Below are 15,715 nucleotides of genomic sequence, written 5' to 3'. Positions count from 1 at the left end.
GTATGCAGTCCCTATACATTCCTGTGTTCAGGAGACTCCCTAATAATAGGCAGGCCCTGCATGATACAAATCACCTTAATCGAGGGAGGTGCCCGGGTACAGTCTGGGACATGATAATTCCATCTACACACAAAAGGCCTGTATGACCCAGTGAGGAGGTTCCCAATGTGCAAAATGACTCGGGTTACCCCTCCCTATTGCTACCACGGTCAGATCATCACAAGGGTCGTTAAAAATTCTATCAGCTATTTCCGGGCACGGTGGTTCACGCCTGTAATCCCAGCATTTTGGGAAGCCGAGGCGGGCGGATCACGAGGTCACGAGATCGAGACCATCCTGGCTAACACGGTGAAAACCCGTCTCTACTAAAAATACAAAAAATTAGCCGGGCATGGTGGCGGGCGCCTGTAGTACCAGCTACTTGGGAGGCTGAGGCAGGAGAAGGGCGTGAACCCTGGAGGGGGAGCTGGCAGTGAGCCGAGATCATGCCAATGCACTCCAGCCTGGGTGACGAAGTGAGACTCCATCTCAAAAAAATAAATAAATAAAAATAAAAACAGATAAAAATTATTTTTTTATGCGACAGAGTGAGACTCTGTCATTAAAAAAAAAAATTCTATCAGTTATCGGCCTGGCGCGGTGGCTCACGCCTGTCATCCCAGCACTTTGGGAGGCCATGGTGGGAGAACCACTTAAGCCCAGGAATTCAAGACCAGCCTGGGCAACATAGTGAGTCCCTGTTGCTATAAATGAAAAACAACAAAAATTTAAATTAACTTAAAAAAACCACACATTTACATCTAAATAGCTATACATGGCTAGTGGCTACCATGTTGTACAGTGCATTCTGGAAGATGTCCATGTTGATTTCCTTACAAGAGACCTACGGGAGACTGCTTTTTCAGACTGGAAACAGATTTCTTTCCAGTTACCCATTGCAGAAACAACCTGAATACCTTGGAGGACATGCAAATAACACTGGAAATGGACTTGGCTGTTGGCTACAACTTGTATGTAGGGGGCTTTCATAATTGGGGCTCACTGATACAGGAAATTTTTAAAAGTAACTTGGAAATGTATGCGTGAGCTACAGCCACCTTCCAGGGACCTTTATCTTACATCTTTGGTATCGAGTTAAAGCTGTCTTACACTCAACTGTTTGTCAACTGAACACACAAACACACACACACGAGTATATATAGAACAAGTATGAATATGACCAAAACACACAGTCTCTGCTCATGTGAAGATTGTGTGGGGGACGCAGACAGTAAACAATGACAGAAATTATCAAACTTACTTTAATTTGAAAGAGTTAAGATTTTTGTTTAATTTAAATTTATTTTTTGAACTGGTAATAATTTTACATGTTTCAAAAATTCCAAAAATATAGAAGGATAAAGAATGAAAATTATTCCTCATCACTGTCCTCCCAATTCTCCTGGCCAACCAGTATGCTTGACAGTTTTACTCTTTCAGAGATTGTGTGTACATATAAACAAATGTTTCTTATTTATTTATTTATGAATGAGATGGAGTTTTGCTCTTGTTGCCCAAGCTGGAGTGCAATGGCACAATATTGGCTCACTGGAACCTCCACTTCCCAGGTTCAAGCGATTCTCCTGCCTCAGCCTAATGAGTAGCTGGGATTACAAGTGTGCACCACCACACCCGGCTTTTGTATTTTTAGTAGAGATGGGGTTTCACCATGTTGGTCAGGCTGGTCTTGAACTCCTGACCTCAGGTGATCCACCTGCCTCAGCCTCCCAAAGTGCTGGGATTACAGACGTGAGCCACCCCGCCCAGCCTGTTTCTTCTTTACATAAATGGAAACATACTCTACAGTTTGACACCTTGCTTTTATCTACTTAACTATCTTGGAGCTCTTTCTCACATTAGCATAGTTTGAGGATCCCTAATTCAAAAATCTGAAATCTGAAACACTTCTGGTCCCGAGCAGTTTGGATAAGGGATACTCAACCTGTACATAAAGAGTCTTCATTTTTAAGGCTATCATCTCCATTCCACCGTAAATGACTTAGCCAGTTCCCCATGGTGGACACGGAGGGTTGGTTCCAAATTCTGACTTTTAAAATTAATAGCATAATGAAAACCATGTACAAACAGTCTGCACACATACAAATATATGTGTAGGATTCATTCCCAGCAGGTTTGCTTAGACAAAGGGTTTATGTATTTGTAATTTACATAGTGGCTGATAAACTGCCCTCCACAGAAGTTGTATCAATTCACATTCCCACTGGAAATGTATAAGAACTCCTCCAATGCCCCTCTGAGAAAACTCAAGGCTGGTAAAATACTGGGTGGAGAGCACATTGTTACAATCCTCCTGAATGTTAATTTAAAAAGCTACATGAAATTCATAGAGAAAATAATCAAAATATAGTAAGCATATGTTACAAGAGAACTAGAAGGGATTCCAAATTTCTAAACACAAGATAACTATACACATATATATTCCTCTGAGTGTATGTAAAATTTAATGTACACTATATGTATGTGTAGACACACATGTATATTTTAAGAAAAAATTGCAAGGAAAATTAGTAAAATCCTAATGGTAAGGACCATCTATAGATGGCTAAAGTATAAGGAATTTTACACAAGTTTTCATATATATATATTTTTACTTTTATGCATTTTCCAAGTTTTGCTACAAAGAACTCACATTACTTTTACGAAAAGAAAAAACTATGTCTTTTCCCTAGTTAACAGTAATTTCCACAGAGGAGTTTCTTCTCTGTTTCAAAATATCTACAAGGAAATCAGTAGGAATATCATGTTTAGAAAATGTGGACTGAAATGAGAAACAGAAAATATGCAAAGATCTGAAACACTTCTGGTCCCAAGCATTTCGATAAGGAATATTCAAGCTGTATATAAAGAGTCTTCATTTTTACGAATATGATCACCATTCCACCATAAATGACTTAGCCAGTTCCCCATGGTGGACAAGGAGGTTGTTTCTAAATTTTTACTTTTAAAATCAATAGCATAATGAAAACCATGTAGCCTGCACACATATAAATATATATGTAGGATTCATTCCCAGCAGGTTTGGTGAGACAAAGGGTTTATGTATTTGTCATTTACAGACTGATAAACTGCCCTCCACAGAAGACGTATAAGAACCCTCCCACACCCCCTTTGAGAACTCAAGGCTCGCTGAGTTCCGGTTGATTGCTTAATCCCAGTTTACCACCCAGTGAGGCTGCTATAACCTCAGCCAACCCCATGCCCTCTCGGAGAAGTATCAACTGTGACCCCTTCAGGACTGGCCATTTTGGGGGCCAAGGTGGAGGGAATGAGGCAGTCACAGGCCTGACTTCCACAGCTGTCTAGAACCATGCTGTCACTGTTGGTCCCACCGCTTCAGAGGGGAGGGGCTTTCCTATCTGGATTCCCAAGCCTGTGCCCCAAACTGCTGGTGGAGCAGAAAGGAGGAATGATCACGAATAGGGTTTTGGTACCAGACTGTTTGGTTCACATTCTGGCTGGGCTGCTTGGTAGCACATTGCTTCTCCTCTTAGGGCCGTCCTGCACTGTTGGTGGCAGTGAGGATGAAATGAAGTAAGCAAATCTGAAATGTTTACATGGCAAAATCAACAGGACCTCTAACTCCATGGAGTGAGGAAGGGGAGAGGTCAAGAAAACTGATGACTGATTTTCTGGCTTCCATGAAGGGTTGGCGAGTGGAAACAGCCTCCAGGAAAGGGATCAGGGAAGCAGAGACTAGTCTGGGTGGAAAATGAGTTTTGTTTGGGGTAGGCTGGGTTTGGGGAGCTTTTGGCACACCTCGGGGAGCTGCCCAGCAGCACGCAGCAGTTGTCTGGGTCTGAAGCCCAAATCTCAGAAGCACCAGACTGATTTGGGAGTCAGCAGCACAAAGCTAGGGATGTGGACGACACCTGGGGAAGGCGTGCAGCACAAGGTGGACTCTGGGACAAGACCCCAGGGACCCCAACACTGAGGAGGGGTGACGGGAGGCTGAGAAGTCCCTGAAGAGTTGGAAGGAACCCCACAATGCAAGGAGATGGAGCTTTGCAGAGAGGTTAGCAGGCTTCACAGTCCTGGGGATGACGAGAGACGACACCAGAGGTGGTGCCCTGGACGGTGGTTGCAGTGGCTTCTGTGAAGCAGTAGGGGCGGACAGCGGGTCTGAGGTGTGAGCTGCCACCAAGGGAATGGGGAGCACAAGCAATTCTCCCAAGAGCTGGAAGGAGAAAAGCAGCAGATACGGCTAGCTGCCTCCATCATCCACTTCCCAAGACTTCTCTCCTACCTGTCTCCACCACAGAGGTTAGAAAGGCAAATACGAGGTTTCTGAGCCCCGCTGTTATTAGAGGTGGCCCCCTGACCCATCCGTGGCCAGTGAGACTTAGGGGACCATGTGCTGCAGGCTTCTGGGAATGTGTTTCCTTTAAACATCATCAGAGATAAGTGTTGGCCTCCCCATTCCCTTCTTTCAGCCTTCACTGTGGATGCAAGGGCTGGAGCCATAGTAGTCTCCCCATGACCACGATGGAAAGGTTGAGAGAACTGCAGAAAACATTGGCTATGACACAGCTGAGCCATTGAAAAGACAGCCTTTGAACAAAGCTTAATCTGTTTAAGCCATGGTCAGCTGGGTGCTGACATCAAATTCTAACTCCACCACTTCCTAGCTTGGGCTGGTTACTTTTGTTCTAGTTACTACTAACTTTTGTCCTGTGCCTAATTTTGACTATCTGTAAAATGGTACTGACTCACAGAACAATTATTGTGGCAGTGTCTGAGGACGCAGCATTTAGCTATGCGAATGGAAGGTTATCTAAAGGGATAGAAATGGCGCAGGTCAAAGTAGGAGGCCAGAGTTGCTGTGAAAAGTGAGCGCTGACACGGGCAATGTTTTGAGGACAACCCCAAAAAGGTAAGTGCAGAGAAATGAACCTGGGCCATCCACAGTGTCCTGTTGAACCTCTAGAGATGAACCACAAAGCTGGCTCTGGCATCCTGGAAGCCAGCTCTGCTTTGATTGAATGGCTGAGTTGTGACACTCCCAGCATCCAAAAAGCAAGAATGGGCACGGGAAGTTCTGATGCTAATGAGTTCCAATGCTCAGACATTCCAACACGGTTATTCAAATTGCTGTTTGGCAGGGTGCAGTGGCTCACATCTGTAATCCTAGCACTCTGGATGGCCAAGGTGGGAGGATCACTTGAGCCCAGGAGTTTGAAAGTGGCCTAGGCGATGTAGGAAAACCCCACCTCTACAAACAAGAAATTTGCTGCGTGTGGTGGCGCATGCCTGTAGTACCAGCTACAGGGGCGGCTGAGGCAGGAGAATTGCTTGAACCTGGGAGGTTGCAGTGAACCACATGACACAGCAAGTCTCTATTTAAAAAAAAACAAAGAAAAATTCCAACCAAATGCACTGTGTGGATCTTGTTTAGATTATGATTACCATGAAACAAATAGAAAACAAAACAAAATTTATGAGGCAACCCAGAACATTTGAACACTAGATATTTGATATCTGTTTAGATGTGATAATGACAATATAGTTCTACTTGAGATTTAACAAAATTAATTTTTTCTGTGTCATCACAGAAATTCAGTGAAAGTAGGCCAGGCGCGGTGGCTTACGCCTGCAATCCCAGCATTTTGGGAGACTGAGGTGGGCAGATCACTTGAGGTCAAAAGTTTGAGACCAGCATGGCCAACATGGTAAAACCCCATCTCTACTAAAAATACAACAATTAGCCAGGCCTGGTAGCGCTCACCTGTAATCCCAGCTACTCAGAGGGCTGAAGCAAAAGAACTGCTTGAACCCAGGAGGTGGAGGTTGCAGTGAACCAAGATTGTGCCACTGCACTCTAGCCTGAGTGACAAAGCAACACTCCATCTCAAAAAGAAAAAGAGGGCCAGGTGCGGTGGTTCACACCTGTAATCTCAGCACTTTGGGAGGCCAAAGTGGGCAGATCATGAGGTCAGGAGATCGAGACCATCCTGGCTAATACAGTGAAACCCTGTCTCTACTAAAAATACAAAAAGTTAGCTGGGCGTGGTGGTGGGCGCCTGTAGTCCAGCTACTCAGGAGGCTGAGGCAGGAGAATGCCATGAACCCGCGAGGTAGAGGTTGCAGTGAGCCGAGATTGTGCCACTGCACTCCAGCCTGGGCAACAGAGTGAGACTCTGTTTCAAAAAAAAAGAAATTAAGTGAAATTCTTTTTTCTTTACTGCAATGCCCAGTGGAGAAGAATATGAACACCCTCGGGGCTACTGCCCTGCTTTGAACTCAGCCTCGGCAGTTTTACCCGCATGGCTTTCACACTATCAGGGCACAGCAAAAATGCGAAATGACAGCTTAGTATGATTGTGAAATGGTTTTGTCCCAGTGGACGAACATGGTTATATATACATCCAGGGCAGGGGGGGGGGGGGGTAGGTGGACGTACCAGCAAAAACATACTACTCATGTTTGAAAATGTCCACAATAAATCCTTAAAGGTTATTCAGAAAAATAAGTGGCTGGGCACAGTGGCTCATGCCTATAATCCCAACACTTTGGGACGCCAAGGTTTGAGACCAACCTCGGCAACACAGTGAGACCCTGTCTCTGCAAAAAATTAAAAAAAATTAGGAATGGGGGCGCACGCCTGTGGTCCTAGCTACTTGGGAGGCTGGGGTGGGAGGATCACTTGAGCCCAGGAGGTCAAGGCTGCAAGTGACCAGTGATTATACCACTGACTCCAGCCTGGGCAAAAGAGTGAGACCCTGTCTCAAAAAAAATAATACTAATAATAACAACAATGGATTATCTTCCTTATTTCACATCAATTATGAATGCTGCAAAACAGTAAAGGATGTACTAAAAAGTACATCATGTATAAACTAGCTAATGACACCATCTGTTAAAATCAAGTTTATATGATTTCTAGTCTGGCCCTGATCAATCAATTTGAAGTTTTTTGTTTTTGTTTTTGTTTTTGTTTTTTGAGACAGAGTCTTGCTCTGTCACCCAGGCTGGAGTGCAGTGGTGCGATCTCGGCTCACTGAAACCTCTGCCTCCCAGGCTCAAGCGAGTCTCGTGCCTCAGCCTCCCCCAGGTAGCTAGAATTATAGGCACGCGCCACCACACTTGGCTAACCTTCGTATTTTTAGTAGAGATGGGGTTTCACCATGGGCCCAACCTAGTCTCAAACTCCTGACCTCAAGTGATCCGCCCTCCTCAGCCTCCCAGAGTGCTGGGATTACAAGCGTGAGCCACCATACCCGGCTTGAAGTTTTAAAAATGTCAGCTGCATTTCTGGGCTGGGTATTACCCAGGTGGCTTCTCCACCTTGGCACTACTGACATTTGGAGCGAGAGAATCCTTTGTTGAGGAGCCGTCCCGGGCATGATAGGATGTTGAGCAGCATCCCTGGCTTCTACCCACCACATGACAGTGGCACCCTTCCTCCAGGCACTGCAACCAAAAATGTCTCTAGATGTCACCAAATGTGCCCTGGAGGCAAGAGCACCACCAGTTAAGAAACTCTGGCTCAGCTGGGCACAGTGGCTCATGCCTGTAATCCCAGCACTTTGGGAGGCTGAGGTGGGCAGATCATGAGGTCAGGAGTTTGAGACCAGCCTGGCCAACATGGTGAAACCCCATCTCTACTAAAAATACAAAAATTAGCTGGCCGTGCTGGCGGGTGCCTGTAATCCCAGCTACTCGGGGGACTAAGGCGGGAGAATTGCTTTAAGCTGGGAGGCGGAGGTTGTGGTGAGTCAAGATTGCTCCATTGCACTCCAGCCTGGGTGACAGAGCAAGACTCCATCTCAAAGAAAAAAACAAAAAAAAGAACCTCTGGCTCATAGCAACACCAGATGTTTTTCAAGAGGAGCTGTGACACTCCCCTGCAGGGAATGCTGTGAAATTTCATGGGGGCTAGTCATGTAATTGGGTTGGGGGTGTGGCTGAAACGTGGGCAGGAGCCATGCATGCTGCAAAGATGGTGAGGAACAGAACTGCCCCCAGTGGACCACATCAACAGATCTCAGGGTATGAACTGAGAACCTAACTTGACTTCACACATAAGCACAAGCTAACTGCTGTATGCCTGGAATTTACCCAGAATTTCCCAGAAATGCAATAGCACATTGTATTGTTAAAAACGTTTCCAAGAGTTGGTTACTACTTTGGAAGGTCACGTTCCACGTGGGAAGGCCCCTTACAGTATTGCCATGGTCAACATCATACCCTCTACCAGTCCGCAAGCAACAGGCTACTGTCCTAGGTCTCCTGGCAAAATTGGGCCCACAGTGACAAGGAGAAATACTGCACCAAGTCAGTACACGTTACTCTACAATTTACTCTACCATAAATTACTTTCATTTTAATGATCCTTTACAAAACAGGGTTGCATACTGATTTCTTGACATTACACAGGTGGGTAGGTTATATTACCTGTGAACTCACCGTGCTGTAATGGAAGGAATGTCACAAAAGATGTCGCTAAAGAGGGCACTGAGTTTGATAGATTTGGACCAACCAACCTTGGGTGCTTGGGAAGCGTCATTTCCTCAGAAAGTCAGAAGTCACCGATGACATTTCTACCCCCAGCCCCTCTTTTCATGAGTACATTATGTGGACTTACCACATTTTTGTACCTGTGGTTAAAAGTCATCAGCAAAGTCTCTCTCCTATGTGGATTCTCGGATGTCAAATAACACGGAAGCGCCCACAGCAGGCTCTTCCACTCCAATGACGTGCACGGGGTTTTTCTCTTGCATGATTTTTTGGATGTCAAACAAAGCCAGGGCTCTGCTTTCTGGCTGCCCTGCCTTTGCTCCGCCTGCAGAGCTCTTTCTGGAGTTCGAGTGTTCATGCTGAACTAGACCTGAGTTCCTGCTCGAGGACTGTTCACGCCGCCGGTTTCGCCCATGAGGCTGCTCCTCTCTGGTGTGAGTTATCTGGTGCCGGATGAGGTGAGAGCTCTGAATGAAACACTTCCCACACTGATTACATTTGAAGGGCCTGTCGCTCCGGTGAGTCCTCTCATCTTGACTCAAAGGTGGGTCACAGCCCAGGGTTTCTGTCCATTCATGCTTTGTGAGAGCTGGCGTCTGCTCAAAGATCAGCCTCTGGCGGCACTCAAAAGGCTTCTCCCCTGCGTGCTTCCGCTGGTGCTGGGCCAGCGATGAGCTGTGCCTGAAGCCCTTCCCGCAGTGGTTACACTCGTAGGGCCTCTCCTCGGTGTGAGTTCTCAGGTGCAGGAAAAGGCAAGTGGTCCGAGAGAAGGATTTCCCGCACACGCTGCAGGTGTATGGCTTCTCCCCAGTGTGTGTTCTCTTGTGCCGACCCAGGGAGGAGTTCTGGTTGAAGGCCCGCCCACAGTCCTGACACTCATAGGGCTTCTCCCCAGTGTGAATCCTCCGGTGGACGGTAAGGTGTGTACTATGGCAGAAAGACTTCCCACATTCGGCGCACTTGTAGGGCTTGTCTCCAGTGTGGATACGCTCGTGCTGAACGAGGGAGGAGTTCTGGCTGAAGGCTTTCCCGCACTCCTTGCACATATAAGGTCTTTCTCCCGTATGAATCCTCTTGTGCACAGTGAGGTGTGCGTTGTGGTTAAACGACTTCCCACAGTCGGTACATTTGTAGGGTTTGTCCTGCGCCTGGTTTTTTGTGAGCTCCGTAACTGGAATGGCCTGACTGGAAGCTCTGTGACAGTCACTGTTTTCACCGGGCTGTTTTCCTGGGGAGCCTGTCTGCTGACTGACTAAGCTGGAGTTACGTTCTGAGTCTGTAACCTGTGAGTCATAGGTACAGAAATACTCTCCTCTCGAGATCTCCAGGAATGGATTTGGGCTTGAACTCAGGACGCCGTTTTCCCCAAGTCTGAGAGTTTTGTAGCCTTGATCTTGAACTGGTGCTTCCTTGAGGCCAAATTCCAACTGCTTCAAGTTACTCTGCTCCTTGAGTGCCAGACCCTGGCTCTGACACTCCCCGTCTTTCTCTAACGTGGTGGGATGAGGAGCACCTGTCGGGAATCCTTCCCTTCCTGTGACACGGGATGGCTGCTCTTCAGGAAGGTCCTCTTCCTTGCGTGATGCTTGGCTTTCAGATGGAGCCTCCCAGCCTGAAAGAAAACCCAGAGATCTCTGAGCTGTTGGGAGAAAACAAAGGAAGGGGGACAGGCCTCCAACACCGTAGGCCTGATACTGAACTGGGGTCCTAACAAGCTGCCCTGGCAAGTCCCCTGATTCTCTTCGTATTTTAACATCAAACACAGCTTTGCTCATTTAACAAACATTGACTGGGCACCTGCTGTGGGTCATGTGCTGGCAATGAAGTGAAGGTATGAGTTCCCTGTTTGCTGCTGTAACTTAACACTTATCATCTCATAGTTCTGGGATGCAAAAGTCCTACAATCAAGGTGTTGGCAGGGGGGTTTCTCTGCGGGAGGTTCTGGGGAAAATCCTTGCATCTTCTCATTCCTAGAGGCCGTCTGCATTCCTGGCCCTTTCCGTCACCTCTGGAGCCGAGTACAGCATCTTCAGATCTCTCTCAGTCACCTCTGCTTCTGTTGTCACATCTCCTTTTCTGATTCTGACCCTCTTGCTCACCCAGTATCCGAGATAACCAGTTCTGGGGATTAGGACGGGGACTCTGTTATAAGCCAGGCTCTCCTGCTTTCCCTAAGCCCTCTCAAGCCCCCTCATTTGCTCTCGTCCTGACCAAAATACACATTATGTGTTCATTCATTCCCAGTCCACCTCACCACACTAGAATGTTCACAGCCAGTGCCTAGAAATGACAAGTAGCAGAAGCTCAAAAACATCTGTCTCAGTGAATGCTGAAGGAACGTTTCAAGGGAATGAAGGAACGAGAGCTTGACAACAGGAGAGATGCTGGAGGAGCTGAAGCTGGCCAGGTGCCAGGTTTCCTGCTCAGTCACCTCTGGCCCCCAAATTTGACTCTCTGGCTAGGTCCGGTGGCTCATGCCTGTAATCCTAGCACTTTGGGAGGCCGAGGCGGGAGGATCACTTGAGGTCAGGAGTTCAAACCAGCCTGGCCAACCCTGTCTCTACTAAAAATACAAAAATTATTTGGGAGTGGTGGTGCACACCTGTAGTCCCAGCCACTCAGGAACCTAAGGCACGAGAATCACTTGAACCCGGGAGGCGAAGGTTGCAGTGAGCCAAGACCACACCACTGCACTCCCGCCTGGGCAACTAAGCGAGACTCTGTCTCAAAAAAAAAAAAATTGACTCTCTACATAGCACCCAGAGGTTTCTTCTAAAATATAAGTCACGGCCGGGCGCGGTGGCTCAAGCCTGTAATCCCAGCACTTTGGGAGGCCGAGACGGGCGGATCACGAGGTCAGGAGACCGAGACCATCCTGGCTAACACGGTGAAACCCCGTCTCTACTAATACAAAAACTAGCCAGGCGAGGTGGCAGGCGCCTGTAGTCCCAGCTACTCGGGAGGCTGAGGCAGGAGAATGGCGTAAACCCGGGAGGCGGAGCTTGCAGTGAGCTGAGATCCGGCCACTGCACTCCAGTCTGGGCCACAGAGCGAGACTCTGCCTCAAAAAAAAAAAATAATAATAAAAAAATAAAAAATAATAAAATAAAATATAAGTCACTTCACACAAAAATTTACACACTATGTTCACAGCAGCACTGTTAATTAACAGGCAAAAGTGGAAACAACCCAAATGCCCCTCAACAAATGGATAAACAAAACATGGTCTATCCACACCATGGGACATTATTGAGCCACAAAAAAGAAAAAAGTACTGACATATGCTACAACGTGGATAAGCTGGAAAACATTATGCTGAGTGAAAGAAGCCAGATACAAAGGTCACAAATTAGAAGATTCCATTCATATGGAATGTCTAGAACAGGCAAATCCACAGAGACAGAAGGTAGGTGACTGGTTGGCAGGGGATGGGAAAGACAGAGAGTGACCTCTAATGGGTGACTTTTGGGTGACAGCTATGGACTGAATGTCAATAGCAAAATTCCTGTGTTGAAACCCTAATCCCCAATGTGAGGATATTTGGAGATGAGGCCTTTGGGGGGTGATTAGGTCATGAGGGTGGGGCCTTAAAGAATGAGATTAGTGACCTTATAAGAAGAAATACCACAGGGCTTGCTTCCTCTCTCTGCCATACGAGGGCACAGAGAGAAGGCAGCCTTCTGCAATCGAGAAGGGGTCCTTACCAGGGCCCAAATCAGCTGGCACTGTGCTCTTAGAATTCCAGCCTACGGAACTGTCAGAAATAAATGTCTGCTGTATAAGATACCCAGGCGGTGGTATTTTGTCATGGTACCCCAAGCTGACTAAGATGGTGATGAAATGTTCTGGAATGGCCGGGCGCGGTGGCTCAAGCCTGTAATCCCAGCACTTTGGGAGGCTGAGACGGGCGGATCACGAGGTCAGGAGATCGAGACCATCCTGGCTAACATGGTGAAACCCCGTCTCTACTAAAAAATACAAAAAAAACTAGACGGGCGAGGTGGCGGGCGCCTGTAGTCCCAGCTACTCAGGAGGCTGAGGCAGGAGAATGGCATAAACCCGGGAGGTGGAGCTTGCGATGAGCTGAGATCCGGCCACTGCACTCCAGCCCGGGCGACAGAGCGAGACTCTGTCTCAAAAAAAAAGAAATGTTCTGGAATTAGATAGTATAGATGCACACAATCTGAGAATATACTGAAAACCACTGAATGATACACTTTAATAGGTGAACTTACGGTATGTGAATTGTATCTCGATAAAGCTATTATGTAAAACCAAACAGACCCACCCTCTTCCCCACTGCAAGCCAGTCCTGGTCACTCCTCCATTCACTCTGCAGTCACTTCTGAGGATGGATATGACCCTGTGCCCTTCTCTACCATGCCCTGGCTGGCCTCACCTCCTGACTCTTGCCCCAAGCCCACTCTGCTCCACATGGCTCCTCACATCCCTCCAATGCATCCCCCATACTCCCTCCTGGGGCCCTTTGCACCTGCTGCTCCCTCTGCCAAGAACCCTCATCCCCGGCCATCTGGCCACCTTGCTCCCTGTGCTCCAGCTTGAGCCACTTTTTCAGAGCGGCCTCCCTGCCAGTCCTGGGGCATGAGTACCCCACCTCGCCCTCCCCAGGTGCATTTTCCTTTATGGCCTCATCACTGCCTGGCACTGGCATCTATCTCTCAGACTTCCATCTCCCAGATGCTGAGTGAGGGCTCAGCCTTTCCTGTCATTCTTTGCTGCATCCACAGCACAAACAGCAGCACATGGCAGGTCCTCAGGAGCATCCACAGAACAGGCTCGTGAGCCAGGAGACTGGCTGAGAGACAACATGGACGAAACACGGAGACTGCACACAACACTGTGACCCTGGCCAAGACTAACGCTGCCTGCTGGGAGAGTGCGGAAGAGCATCTGGAGGAGGGGGACTTGAGAACACTAGTGGAGTGAACTGGCCTGGCCAGGAACAGCAAAGAGCGCTGAGATTGAGACAGGCTCCAACTCCAGCCTGACTCCCGGCTGCCCAGAATGACTCACTGAGCCTGGCACTTGGGAAGCCACGGAGTCTCCGGGAGAGAGGGTAAGCAGTTGATGAAGAGAGGAAATGGGAAAGGAGCTGGGACTGCAGTCAGCCAGGAGGTGACCTGCAGCAGGGGAAGCTGAGCAGCCACAAGAGAGAACCAGTAAGGAATGATGCCAGATGAGTGACAGGGGCCAAGGAGGGGCTTGAGATCGCCCAGCCATCCCTGAGCCCACAGGCCCCTGTGAGTGCACTGGGAGTGGGAGCTGCCTGGACAGGGATTCTTTACCATTATTTTATTTTTGAGGCAAGGTCTTGCTCTGTTGCCCAGACTGAAGTACAGCAGCATGATCTCAGCTCACTGCAACCTCCACCTCCTGGGCTCAGCCTCCTGAACAGCTGAGACTACAGGCACAGGCATGCAACACCACACCCAGCTAATTTTTTTGCATTTTTTGTAGAGATGTGGTTTTGCCAGGTTGCCCAGGCTGGTCTTGAACTCTTGGACTCAAGTGAACCACCCGCCTCGGCCTCCCAAAATTCTGGCATTACAGGCGTAAGCCACCATGCCCGGCCTCTTTTCCTTTATCTTTTTAATGCTCTGTTGCTCAGCCTGGAGTGCAGTGGTGCCATCGTAGCTCACTGTAGCCTTGAACTCCTGGGCTTAAGTGATCAGCCTCATAAGTAGCTACGTCTACAGGCACACACCACCATGCCAGATAATTTTAAAATTTTTTTGTAGAGACAGGGTCTTCTTCTATTGACTAGGCTTCTTTTCCTTAAAAATAATAAAAAAAAATTTACTCTCTCTTTTAATCATGTGGTATGCTGAATAATGGCCCCTCAAAGATGTCCCCATCCCAATCCCTGGAACCTTATGTGGCAAAAGGAATACTGTAGCTGTGATTAAGAATCTTGAAATGGGCCAGGCGTGGTGGCTCATGCCTGTAATCCCAGCACTTTGGGCGGCTGAGGTGGGCGGATCACGAGGTCAAGAGATTGAAACCATCCTGGCCAACATGGTGAAATCCCATCTCTACTAAAAACACAAAAAATTAGCTGGGCATGGTGGCACATGCCTGTAGTCTCAGCTGCTTGGGAGGCTGAGGCAGGAGGATCGCCTGAACCCAGGAGGCAGAGGTTGCAGTGAGCTAAGATCACACCACTGCACTCCAGCCTTGTGACAGAGCGAGACTGTCTCAAAAAAAAAGAAAAAAGAATCTTGAAATGGGAGACTATGCTGGGGCCCTAAATCTGACCAAAGAGTCCATATAGGAGGGAAGCAGAAGGGTCTGAGTCAGGGAAGGGGTTGTGACAATGGAAATGGGTCAGACTGAAGCACTCTGAAGATGGAGGAAGGGTCTACGAGCCAAGGAGTCTGGGAAGCCTCCAGTTGCTGCGAAAGACAGAAATGCATTCTCTCTGGGAGCTGCCAGAGGAACTAGCCCTGATGAACCATTTTGAACTGACCTCCACAACTATAAGAAAATAAATCTGTCCTTTGTTTTTTTTTTTTTTTTTTTTTGAGACAGAGTTTTTCTCTGTCGCCCAGGCTGGAGCAGTGACAACCAACAAAAGGGGCAGGAGAACAGGGTCTGCAGCAGATTCACCCCACTCCCGGTTGATGGGTCATACGCTGTCATGGGGGCACACGTGTTTTTCTGCAGAATCAGAAAACCCTGGGTGGCATCAGAAGTATTTGGGTGGGAGGCTAGTCTGCAGGCACTGCTGGTTGTACATCCCATGGCCAGATGCTATTTGCTCTAGAATGTGGTCAGGGTACCAATACACCAGCCACAGCAAAGGGATCATGACTTGTCCAAGCCAATTATGACAATCTAGACACCCCCTAGCTTTCCAGCCTCCCTAGCAGCTAGGGTCAGTGCACGTGGAGGTGACCTCGTTCTGGCTAAAGAGATCCCAATAGGTGACATCTGGAGTTCTGTCAAAAGGGGACAGATGTGGCTGGCAGCATTCTTCCTACCTCTTCCCCTCCTTCCTGCATGGAGCACAACTGTGATGGCTGGAGCTGCTGCAGCTGCACTGTAATCCCAAGGACAGCCTGGGAAAATCACAGAGCAATCAGCCTTGGCACCTCTGAGACGCCAAGTCAGTACCAGCAGACTTGGGGCTCCTGTTTAACGAGAAAAATGCTTCTGTCTTTTTTTTTTTTTTTTTTTTTTT

The 15,715-nt window shown here is 47.9% G+C and overlaps 1 protein-coding gene across 1 annotated transcript in view; it reads right to left on the bottom strand.

The window, feature by feature from the left end:
- Nucleotides 1-7,748: 7,748 nt before the first annotated feature.
- Nucleotides 7,749-15,715, bottom strand: part of ZNF8 (zinc finger protein 8) — a 62,352-nt gene continuing 54,385 nt past the window's right edge. Inside the window, 3 exon segments of the mRNA XM_023197535.3 lie at nt 7,749-8,730; nt 8,733-8,753; nt 8,756-10,126. Coding sequence (XP_023053303.2) covers nt 8,576-8,730; nt 8,733-8,753; nt 8,756-10,126 — 1,547 coding nt within the window. The 3' untranslated portion in view covers nt 7,749-8,575.

This window comes from Piliocolobus tephrosceles, chromosome 21 (genome assembly GCF_002776525.5).
Source record: "Piliocolobus tephrosceles isolate RC106 chromosome 21, ASM277652v3, whole genome shotgun sequence".
In the NCBI taxonomy this organism is placed as follows: Eukaryota; Metazoa; Chordata; class Mammalia; order Primates; family Cercopithecidae; genus Piliocolobus; species Piliocolobus tephrosceles.
Note: the sequence above shows the minus strand (reverse complement) of the source record. Positions and strands in the feature narration are given on the sequence as shown.